This window comes from Hippocampus bargibanti, linkage group LG03 (genome assembly GCF_051943395.1).
Source record: "Hippocampus bargibanti isolate YZ-2025 linkage group LG03, ASM5194339v1, whole genome shotgun sequence".
Lineage (NCBI taxonomy): Eukaryota > Metazoa > Chordata > Actinopteri > Syngnathiformes > Syngnathidae > Hippocampus > Hippocampus bargibanti.
The window spans coordinates 5,605,969-5,618,588 of NC_142736.1; the positions used below are offsets into that span (position 1 = coordinate 5,605,969).

General features: G+C 46.4%; 1 protein-coding gene across 3 annotated transcripts in view; it reads right to left on the bottom strand.

The window, feature by feature from the left end:
• Nucleotides 1-12,620, bottom strand: part of znf536 (zinc finger protein 536) — a 267,191-nt gene that overhangs the window by 43,978 nt on the left and 210,593 nt on the right. For all 3 annotated transcript variants that reach the window (XM_088991742.1, XM_088991743.1, XM_088991741.1), the window contains one exon: nt 649-2,223. In XM_088991742.1, the coding sequence (XP_088847868.1) occupies nt 649-2,223 (1,575 nt within the window). The remainder of the gene's footprint in view (nt 1-648; nt 2,224-12,620) is intronic.

A 12,620-nucleotide genomic window follows, 5' to 3' on the forward strand; every position in this document is an offset into this window, starting at 1 on the left:
GGAGGAGCCCCAGGTCCTGCTCGGACTTGCGCCGGGCGAATCCCTGCGGCCGGCGGCGGCATGCGAGGGAGGTGCGGCTCCCGGTAATATCAACGAGTAATAAAGATTAATCTGTTGCTGTTTGCCCCGCTGATTACTCCTCAACCTCCTTGAAATAAGGTTCAAATCTCTAGAGACATTCGAGAGACTATCGGTGGGCGTCGGTGTGTCTTTGCGGTTGGGAAAAACAAATTCACTTTTCAGACACAAGTGTTTAGTACCCTTTCTTTGGTTTTCTTTGACTGGGATCTACCCAATATGCTTCAAGGCAGACTTTTCACACCCGTAATTTGGACACACTGTACGTCAGGACAGTGGACCCATCAAGAATCAGGAAGCTGGGTGTCCTAAACCAAAACGAATCAAAACAATGAAGCAGAGGGAAAATAAAAATAAGGTATATTATGTGTAGTTTTAAGGCTTATTTAGTTGAAAATTATGTTTTATGGGGAACTGGGAACAGATTATTCTCATTTTAATAGTTTCCTATGGGGAATTAATATTTGGAATACACACTTTTCGCCTTACACACACTTTCTGGGAACCAATTAAGTTAGTAAGCCTTTGTATTTTATGAGCGCTGTGTTTGAGAAGAGGTTCAAGACTCACCGGTGGTGTCGGGTCTCTTCACGTTGAAGGCCGAAAGGTTGTCGCCTCCGTAGGCTCGGAGCACGGACATCATGCTCATCTGCTGCTCAGCCTTCAGAAGTGCCGGCGGGCCTTCGGGCGGGGGCAGGAGGTTCAGGCCCGGCCGCCATGGGTTCTCCGGAGACATGACTTGCTTGTGGTTTTGCTGGAAAAGCGGCGGTGGCGTCACAGCGGCGGACAAGGCCACCGAGCCATCTTGCCGGTGCTGATGCCGGTCCTCTTCCTCTTGGTCCATGTCGTCATCTCGTTCCTCATCCTCTTCGGCTTTGTCCCGCTCCTCGTCGGAATGGCGCTGGCCCTCTTTTGACGTGGCGCGTCGGTTGATGTGTGCCTCAGATTTGATGACCTCGTCGTCAGATATGAGCTGCTCCTCCTCGGGTTCTCCGCAGGAGCCCCTCTCACCAACTTGCTCGTCGGGAGCCGAAGAGTCACCTCTGAAGGTCTTGCCGGCAACTTCCAGGCCCTGCTTGGTTGCGGCCACGTAGCCTTGGAGACCCTGAGCCGTCCCCCGGGTAGAGCCTTCGTACAAGCCGCCAAAGCGCCTGTAGAAGTCACTCTGGAAGGGGTTGTAGGGCTGGTCCATGTGGTTGCTCCAGCCCACCTGGTTCCTCTCTCCCTCCCCGTCTCCGTCCGAGAGAAAACTCTTGACGTTCAGGGTCTGATGGGTGGCGGGAGAAGCTTCTCCGTAGACTTCCCTGCCCGTATCGGCCCGCTGCGTTTGGGCCTGACCCAGATGGTTGGCCTGGAGATGAAGGGCCATGAGCTCCAGCGACGCGGTGGAGAAGGAGCAAAAAAGACAGCCGTGCCACACCACGTTCTCGTGGATGGTGACCGAGGAGCCGGGAAGGGAACCGGATCCGGACTCGGGCCGGACCGACACCGACAGGTCCAGCGGCTCAAACTGTGAGCCGGATTTTCCAGCCGACGGATTCTGCTTGACCTCCGGTTTTTCATCTTTGTCCCGGTCTGCCAGGGCTGCACGCTTGGGCCTGGGCTCACCGTTGTCAAGGTAGGACTGGGCAGCTTGGAGAAGGACCGGATTCTGGTTGTCGTTTGGCTCTTTCTTCATGGAGCTGAGGACAAAGTGGTCCACGAAGGCCTGCAGGGAGCCTTGGAAGTGAACGCCGTTTCCCATCATGCTTTGGTAGGCCCGGCTGAGATCAGAGAAGCTGGCGGGACCGTCGGCGGGAAGCAGGGACGCGGGACCCTCGTTGGACTTCAGGCTCTCGGCGACGGCATCGAAGTGGCGATCGGCGCGTTCGCCGGGCGAAGTCCACTGATGCGGCAGCAAGGGGCCCGCTCTGAAGTCCAAGTTGGCGGGGAGGCCTTTGAAGACGTTGCGCAAAACGTCGGGGCGGGCAAAGACGCCGCCGCCCGCAGCCTTGGCGAGGTCATCCTTGTGCTCCGACGAGGCGTTGTGACCGGGGGCGGCTGAGCCGTTCTGTCGCTCTCTGTGGTGGCGTTCCAGGTGGTACTTGAGACTGGCGGACTGGGTGCCGGCGTAGTCGCAATGAGGGCAGCGGTAGGGCTTCTCTCCTGAGGGGAAGAGCGCCAGAGCGAATCATTAACCTGATTATTAGCCGCCGGATATCCAGAAGCTATTTGCCGGAGCGGGAACGCCGACCCCAGGGTCATGTCACCTCCCCGGAGGACGAAAAGGAGGTCGCGGCGACAAATGAAAGGCTTTTCATTAACGCGGATAACAAGAGGATGTGTCGACGCTGGTTTTGCAAACCCTTTTTTTCAATCACGTCGCCCCTCGGGAGTATTTTTTTCATCCCCCCAAAATCCCATTAACGCAAGTTCTTACTCTTATTTTGTTGGCTGTTTTTTCAGTCCCTGAAAGTGACATTTGCGTATGGAAGACCGACGGCGTTTTCATCGATTTACTGTGCTTCTTTGCCCGCATGTCTAATACTGTGTTCCACTCAATTTGGCCATATAAATATTTGTTTGTACTCATACATTTAAATTAACTAGCTGGCTATCTAGCTAGCTATCTGGGTATCTAGCTAGCTATCTATTTGCTATCTATTAGCTATCTATTAGCTATCTATCTGGCTAGCTATGTAGCTTGCTATCTACAGTATTAACTGTCTAGTTAGTTAACTGTCTAGTTAGCTACCTAGCGAGCTATCAATTAGCGAGCTAGCGAAAAAGACCCCACCACAGGCTAGTGTTAAGCCGAACAAGACATTCATTAAACCACGATCGAGCAGAAGGAGATCATCGAAAAACACCAACAAGGTGTGCGTTTGTACCAATATGCTAAATCGACCATTGCTATGTGTGGCTAATTGTGTTTCCGTGTTGTCCAAGCAATGGTCTGAGGCAATAGAAGAGTTTGAAAAACTTCTGTCGATTTGGTTCAACGAAAATCAGCGAGCAGGGGACTGTATGAGTGAGGGTATTAGCGCCGAGAAAGCACAGCAACTTCACTCGGTTATCATCAAGAGGCAACGACATCAATGACCATCACAAAGGTCAATAAAATGATGTTATTAAACAGTACCGTTTATTTCTTTCATTACAATACAATAGCACATTTATTATACGTAAAATAAGGTACATTTTGTGTAGTTGAAGGCTTATTTAGTAGAAAATGATGTTTTATGTGGACCTGGTAACGATTATTCTCATTTTAATGGTTTCTTATGGGAATTAAATGCTTCGAAGATGAACTTTTCGCCTTACACACACTTTGTGGGAACCAATTAAGTTTGTAAGCTGAGGTAACACTGTAGTAGCCAGCCTTACTGCCGGATTTGGCATCTCTGAGCGTGGTCGTTGGCGAAAGAGGGCATTGACGGCTCAGCCTCAACAACACCGACGAGGAAAGAGCTTTCACATCAAGCATTTGAGGTTTCACCATGAACATATTTTGAGAAAAAGGACAATTGGAAAAATGAATGAAAAGAGATTGTTTTAGTCACAAATGGCACTATGTTAACTTTTCATGCCGTTTTGGTTTTTTGGGGGTGGCCGGGGGGGAGGGGGGCTGCTGTACTCCGATTTGAAGAAGGCTGCTCTCAAAACAAAAGCGAGGCGGAAGAGCTGATGAAGGCGACTTTAATACGAGCGCCGACAAGAGCGAGAGTCATCAAGATAAACATCCAACCACCCACTGCCTTGTCAGCGCCGCTCCATTTCATGTGTCTTACTGCTCGCTCAAAGGGGGGGGGGGCGTGAGGAGGGTTAGCATGCGCTGAAGGCGTCTGAATTTGGGTCGATCCGGTCTCGCCGAGCCAGCCATCACTCACGTCGGTGTCATGAAAAAAATAACACATGGCCATATGGCGATCTGAGCCCGGCGAGAAACGCAATATTTTTCAAGTGACGGCCACGCTGCGCTGCTCTAGCGGCCATTTGGTCGCACCCGTTTCGAAGAACGCTAAACCTGTCCTGATCAATTGCCAGACCCTCGTTTCTACTCTATGTTATTTACAACTACCAAAAATATCGTTGGTTATGGAATAAATAACAATAACAATCATTTCATTTATAAGCGCCTTTCAAAACTCTCAAGGTCACCTTACAGTCACAGGATCAGTTTTTTTGTGGGTGAGCTGCGGCAGCCACATGTGCCAGCGTTCACTCAACCTGGAATAACTCAAATAGTTTGAAAGCTAGCTAGCAAGCTAATTGATAGCTAATACATAGCTAGCTAACGAAATAATTAGCCAGACAGATCGCTAGCTAGCCATATAGCTATATAGCGAATAGATAGCTAGCCAGATAGTTAAATATGATACATTAAGATGAAAACTGAAATGTTTGTTGTATTAGCTAGGTAGCTAGCTAGCGAAAAAAAAACACTTTCCATCAAGTCATGACGTTCAGGTAACAAAAACAACAAATGTTGGACCTGGTTTAGCTAGTGATTTGACAGAATCCAGCTGCAGTGTGCACTTTAGTCTTTTTGGGACTGCTTAGCTAGCTTTCTATCTACAAGTAACATCCGATTTACGACCAGGTCGACTTCAGAACACCCTTACATACGACCATTTTTTTTTTTTAATTCTACGCTTGGCACCGCAACGCGCTAGCAGGCCGGCAACGCAGAGGAAATTTTTGGCCAAACAGCCAGCATCTCACTCTCGCACAGCAATCGACTGCGTGATGGCACCAGACGGGGGAAGTTTGCATGTCATTTAGCCTCCGAATCTCTATTCAACATTTTGAATGTATTTTCAACTTAGGACCATTTCGACTTACGACCGTTTGGTCAGACCTCTGGCAGTGTTTATTCTTTCCAACAGAGGGGCAACATTTTCCTTTTGTCCATGTTAGCGCTTTGTTACAATGTTAGCTGTTGTTAATGTGCCATATGTATGTATTGTATTTTGGACAGCCTCCCCCATTTCAAGCTCATATAACTCCAGAACCATCAAACTTTGGAATTAAATATTTTTTTCTGATGAACGAAGAGTGTCTAAGGTTTCTAACACTGTATTGAATGTTTATGTAGTCCTCAAACTTAATATTCTGTGGGTCCTTCAATTCGAGTGACAATGACAAAACCCCTGGACATATTTTTACACATCATCTGGCAGTGAATGAGTGAATAAAGCCTCAAGTTTGCCGTCGCCCTATGGTGGCGGACTGACCAACGCTTGACAAGGTCGTTTTTCAAATTCATCTGAGCATTGATTTTTGGACTCGGAAGGACATTGGATTTTTCGTTGGACCCTTTTGGTGTTTTCTCGCATTGTCTGTTTGTTCATCATTTTTGGATATTTTTTCTTTGCTTCACGTGCAGCGCTGAGTGTTTTTTTAAAAAATACAGTGACACCTCAGCTTACGAACTCAATTGGTTTCCAGAAAGTGTGTGTAAGGCGAAAAGTTCGTCTGCCAAAAATGTATTTCCCATAAAAAAAAACATTAAAATTAGAATAATTCGTTTCCCAGGCCCCCATAAAACATCATTCTCTACTAAATAAGCCTTAAAACTACACAAAATCTACCTTATTTTACGTATAATAAACGTGCTATTGGATTGTAATTAAGTAAATAAACTGTACTGTATAATAAAGTCGTTTTATTCACCTTTGTGATGGTCGTTGATGTAGTTGTCGTGCTTTCTCTGCGATAATACCCTCACTCACACTGTCCCCTGCAAGCTGTTTTTCATTAATCCAAATCAACAGAAGTTTTTCAACCTCTTCTATTACCTGAGACCGTGGCTTAGACAACACAGAAACACCCTTTATCGCTTCCTTGTTCTTAAGGATGGTAGCAATGGTCGACTTAGCGTACTGGTTCTGGGACGCTAAGTCACATGAGTTGGTGTTTTTTGATGATCTCCTTCTTCTGCTTTGCTCGACCCTCATTATTTTTTGTGTCCTCTTCGGCTTAACACTAGCCTGTGGCCTGGGCCTCTTTTTCGTTCCCATAATAGCAAAAGTACTCCACTCGATAACAAACCATATCTGCACTCAAAGAAAAGGGGTGACAAAAACTAGTTCACCAACCACCTGTTTGACCGTGTGGTTTGGTGTTCATCCGTCGAAAACCCGTTCCTATGCCAAGATTATATTCTCACAAATATAATGTTCGTTAGCAAAAGCGTTCGTAAGCCATGGTATCACTGTACATGTGAGAGTTGAGTCGTAGGGAAGCCCCTAACATCTTTCCGACTGGCGGCGGCGGCGGCCTGCTCGCTCGCTCGCTCGCTCGGACTTTGCGGATCATCGGCGGTAAACGAGGGGTGAATCCATTGTGTGGCCGTATATTTATCGACGCGGCGCATGCATATTCATGTGGCGCGCTCTTGTTGTTGACGCTGGAAGACGAGCGAGCCAGCCAGCGAGCGATCGCACAGCTTGCCAGGAGTGGATGTTCCATCGCCGCGCGATACACATCCTGCAAGCAATTAGAAGAGGCTCGCCGTCGCCGCCAGATTTAGCTTCATTAAACAATGAACGCAGATGAGGAAAAAATGCAAAGCTCGCTCGACGCCTTTTTTTTAAGGAAGGGGTGTGGGGGGTGGGGAGGGGTGTGGGGGAAAAAAAGTTCCAAAAGTGGGGGATTTGCGTGAGGAGGATTGACGGCGAAAGAAAAGCTAGCAATCTAGATGGCTACCGAGCTAGCTATGTATTAGCTATCTATTATGTATTCTATTTATTATTGTATCTATGCTTGTCTGTGACTGTAAAGTGTCCTTGAGAGCTTTGAAAGGTGGTTGAAATAAAATGTATTATTTATTATTATGATGATGATGATGATGATTAGCTAGCTAGAAGGCTACATTGCTAGCTATATATTTGTTATCTATAAGCTATCTGTAAGCTAGCTAGCTAGCTATATATTTGCTCTCAATAAGCTATCTATAAACTAGCTATCAATCTAACTCTATCAATTAGTTACCTATAAGCTAGCTGGCTAACTTTCCATCTATTTAAGTTATTTGGGGTTGAGTGAATGCTGGCGCATGTGGATAGCTGCTGCTGCTCACCCACTGCAAAATTCTGTCACTGTAAAGTGACCTTGAGAGTTTTGAAAAGCGCTTGTAAATAATGTATTATTGTTATTATTATTATTAGCTAATAGCTGGCTAGCTTTCTATCTATTTGTGTTTCTGCCGGGTTGAGTGAACGCTGGCGCGTGTGGCTGCCGCTGCTCACCCACAGAAATGCTGATCCTGTGACTGTAAAGTGTCCTTGAGAGTTTTGAAAGGCGCTTAGAAATGAAATGTACTATTATTATTATTATTATTATTATTATTATTATTATTATTATTATTAGCTATCTATTAGCTACCTAGCTGGCATTCTACCTATTTGAGTTACTTCCGAGTTGATTTAACGCTGGCGCATGTGGCTGCCGCTGCTCACCCACAGACAAACTGATCCTGTGACTGTAAAATGTCCTTGAGAGTTTTGAAAGGCGCTTAGAAATGAAATGTATTATTATTATGAAAGCCAGGGAAGTGCTCATTTCTAAACATATAATCATATCATGTTTACAGTCCACACATGGAAACGCTTTTTGTGAGCGCGGGTGGGAGGAGGGAAGGCGAGGGGGGGGCAAGGCATTGTTACGCCAGGCTGCTTTGAATGATTTAAGTCGGGCCGTGTAGTAAATCATGGATATAATTAGCAAATGGCATGGCGCTCAAGTCGTTTATCATTATTTAGAGGGCAGCATTCCAGAAAAAAAGGGGGCTGCGCATTCTGCACGGCGGCTGGCGAGCGGCGGCGGCGGCGGAAAGGCCCGTGAACGGCGCACTCGATACAATATTGATACGGGCCGTCGGAGAATGGGAGCGCGCACAAAAGGGGTGGGGGGTGAGGCGGCTTTGGATGCCCTTTGCTTTTCACGCCGTCAAAGCTCAAACGGCCCCACCGACATTTTTCCAGTGGAGCGGCAGAGATGAGCTTTTAACCCAATAAGCGCCACCACCGCTGCCGGCTCACTACTGATTGAATAAGGAAACGTCCCCCATGCAAATTAGCATCCGCCATTCCTCTAACTGGACAAAATGATATTCCGCCGGCCAAATTAGACGCAAATTAGACTGATGTGATTCCCCCCCCCCCCCCCTTTATTTCTGCCTCCTCTTAACGCTCCTCTTAAGAGCTCGTTAAAGCGCGCGTGGGCAAATTAAGACGAATGCTGGCGTATCTGCGTCGAAAGACGCCGAAAAGAGAGGGAAACATTTGTTACGTTGATGGAGGCCGCCCGCCGTCTTCCGGCTGTCGCTTAAGATTAACACTTGAACCCTCCAGCGAGATATTTTTTAGTTCCTAGCCATTTGATGCTCTCGAATGAATGCGGATGCCGATTTTTTTCTCAGGATATTCATTCCATTCTTGCCATAAAAGTTACGCCACAGGTGTCAAAGTCAAGGCCCCGGGGGCAAATCTGGGCCCCCAACTCATTTTATTGGGCCCGCGAAAGCAAATCAAACTTGAGAAATTCTATGCTCATCTAGCGAGGTAGGTAGCGACTGAGCGAGCAAGGTAGCGACCGAGCGAGCAAGCTAGCGACTGAGCGAGCAAGCTAGCGACTGAGCGAGCAAGCTGGCGACTGAGCTAGCAAGCTGGCGACTGAGCTAGCTAGCTACAGACTGAGATAGCTAGCGAGCTCCCTTTCTATTTAGATATCTGGCTAGTTCCTTACATCCCAGGTGTCAAAGTGAAGGCCCGGGAACAAATCTAGCCCGCCACATCATTTTATTTGGCCCGCAAAACCAAATCAAACATGGGAAATTCCATGCTCACTTATCGAGCTGGCTATCGACCGAGCTAGCTAGCTAGCGACTCGAGCAACTGTATTTCGATCTCTGGCTAGTTCCTTATATCACAGGTGTCAAAGTGAAGATCAGGGGGCCAAATCTTGCCCACCACATCATTTTATGAGCTCATGAGATCAAATCAAACTCGTGAAATTCCTTGCTCATCTATCTAGCTAGTTAGAAATTGAGCTAGCAAGCCACCAAGCTAGCAAGCTAGTCACTGAGCTAGCTAGCTCGTTCCTTACATCAAAGTGCCAAAGGTGCCAAAGTGAAGGCCCGGGGGACAAATCTGGCCCGCCACATCATTTTACTCAGCATGTGAAAGCAAATCAAACTTGTGTAATTCCATGCTCATCTATCAAGCTAGCTAGCGACCAAGCTATCTCTCTTTCTATTTCTATATCTGACTAGTTACTTACATGACAGGTGTCAAAGTGAAGGCCCGAGAGCCAAATCGGGCCTGCCACATTGTTTTATTCAGCTTGTAAAAGCAAATCAAACTTGTGAAATTCCATGCTCATCTAGCAAGCTAGCTAGCAACTGAGCTAGCTATATAGCTGGACAGCTCGATAAATAAAAAGAAGTGAAGAGAGGAAAAAAGAAAAAAAAAAGCTTGAAAAATTGAAAACACACCATTCATTGAGGGTGCGCCTTATAAATTTAGTTTCCCCAGAGATATTCCGCAGACACGCCCAGAACATTCCGGAGCAGGAAGGAAGACTTGATCGTTCGCAGCTTCGAAGCCTCGTTTTGTATTCCGCACTGGTCCACCGAATTTCGTCGATTCCGACTCGTTGGCCGTTGTCTTGGACCACACAACCAAAGCCCGCTTGGCTCAGCCCGAACCGAATCCCTCAGACCGAAGCCGCGTGCGCGCTAGCTCATATTAGCGACGGCAACGACCTAAGACCGCTTGTATTCCCGCCGAGTCCATGGACGCCATTTTCATTGGCAGTCTTTGATGTTGCTCGCCCGGCGCCTGACTTCCCTCCCGTCTCAATTTTATGTTTGACACAACATCCTCGTTTTTGTCCCGCGTTAAAATTTAATGCGCGACAAGGCCGCCGAGGCCCCGCGTCCATGTTTATTTGGCAGCTTTTCCACACATGCGAGCGACATGGAGAATCGGCGCTACTAGCTAATCGACGGCGATCTAGTCCTAGAGCGAATCCCGATCCTGATCCGAACCCGCGAGAGATTAACGAGGCGCTAATAGCTGCTTGAAAGAAATGAAGTGAGGTGAAATTTAGCGCTCAAGAGCTAACGTTTGGTCCGTCGTTTCATCTCCAATGGGGAGTATGCAAATATCCATTAGCGGACTGGAGCGGCTTTTTTTTGGGGGGGAGGTGGCTAACAGCGGCGAGCTAATGAACACACTGCAGACGGGGGCTCGGGGGGTTGGGGGGAGGGGTGATATTTCATTATACAAATTAATGCTCGCATTTTAATGGGAAAGTCACATCATGAATCCCGGCTTGGGTGACAGCAATTAGAGGGCCAGATTGTCCCCTTCTGGACAAGGCGCTATTTAGCAGTTAGCAGCTGCGTGTGTATGTGGCGGGGTGGGGTGGGGGTGCATAATTAAAAATATAAAAGAAGTCCTCTACTGTGACAATAGTTTCTTGGGGCAGGGTGGCGTGCGAGCATGTCACTTAACCTTACCTTAACCTTGTCATCAAGCGCCACTTTTGCCCCCTCCCCATTCCCACCTCGAACCCAGTGCGCTGACATCGTGCCTTTGCCCCGCTACATGGACGCATTTTACAGTCAATCTGGGTTTTCCATACCATAATCCGTTCCAGAAAGCTGTTCGAAAAACCAAAACATTTCTCATGATAATCAATGTCATCAATATCTGCTTTGTTTTAATCCATATTGAACAATATGAAGACGTCGACTCAGAATGGTACGCTACACGAGGATAATGCCACGCGACACCAGGAAGTAATGTGTAAGGAAGTCGAGTGGTGCATTCAGGTGCGCTCAGTGTGATTGAAAAGCCATTTCGGTTGTTAAGCGAGGCAGAAAAAATAAACTTTTGAGTCGAAAACCAAATTGGTTGAGAACCGAGACATTTCAAAACCGAAAGAACATTTCTCATTATAATCAATGTAAAAAATGTTCATCCGTTCCATTTGTTTCTTTTTTGTAATCGAAATACAAAAAAAAAAATGAGTGGAAAACCGAATTGGTCGAGAATCAAGATGTTTGAAAACCACAACCAATTTTTTTATTATGATCAATGTGAAAATTGTTAATCTGTTCCATTTGTTTTTTTTAATCGATGTAGAAAAAAAAATGGGTGTGAAACCGAATTGGTCGATAACCGAGGCCTTCGAAAACCGATAAAATGCTCATTATAAGCAATATAAAAATTGTAAATCCGTTCCATCTGTTTTTAATCATATTGAACAATATGAAGACGTCGACTCACAATGGAACGCTATACGAGGATAATGCATGGCGACACCAGGAAGTAACATGTAAGGAACTGGAGGGGAGTCGAGTGGTGCATTCAGGTGCGCTCAGTTTGATTCAGATGCCATTTTCGGTTGTTAACCGAGGCATAAAAAAACACACATTTTTGGTTGGAAATCCGAATTGGTCGAGAACCGAGATGTTCGAAAACCGAAACAACATTTCTCATTATAATCAATGTAACAATTGTTAATCAGTTCCATCTACACGAGAATAATGCGGCGCGACACCAGGAAGTAACGTGTAAGGAACTGGAGGGGAGTCGAGTGGTGCATTCAGGTGCGCTCAGTTTGATTCAGAAGCCATTTTCGGTTGTTAACCGAGGCATAAAAACACACATTTTTGGGTGGAAATCCGAATTTGACGAGAACCGAGGCGTTCGAAAACCGAAACAAAATTTCTCATTATAATCAATTTAAAAATTGTTAATCCGTTCCATGTTTTTTTTTTAATCAATACTTAAAAAATTGGGTGGAAAACCAAATTGGTCGAGAACCGAGGTGTTTGAAAACCGAAATATTTCTCATTATAGTCAATGTAAAAATTGTTAATCCGTTCCATCTGTTTTTTTAATCGATATTGAAAAAAAATTGGGTGGAAAACCGAATCTGTCGAGAACCGAGGCGTTCAAAAACCGAAAGAACATTTCTCAGTATAATCAATCTAAAAATTATTAATCCGTTCCATCTGTTTTTTTTTTAATGGAAAACCGAATTGGTCGACAACAGAGACGTTCGAAAAACTCAGGTTTGACTGTACTTCTCTCTTCTCGATGATCACTATGAATGAAACGATGGAGATATTCTGTTTTCTGCTTTTTCACTTCAATAACGTCGCCACTTTCTGTCCCAATTTCAACTTTTGCATATTTGTCATTCAGTGGCTCTAGAGCATTTTGGCCGCCGTGGGCACTCTGCCGTCAATTTCGGTTGACAGCAGAGGGCGCTACGGGACAAAATGGCAGCGCCCTAAAAGGATGAAAATGGGGGCGGGGGGGTGAATCGGGTTCTTCAACAAACGGCTTGTTTGGACAAAATGGTTTCATGGCAAAGAAAATATTTGCCCGCGTTCTGGCGTACGCCTGGATTTGGCCCGATGCGGGTTTGGCCTTGTTTGTCGGTTCACACGACGGCAACAAAGCGAGCAGCTGAATACAAGAAAAAAAAAAGGGGGGGGGGGGGGACGCATTGAAGGCGGTGATCAAGAGGCAGAAGGCGCA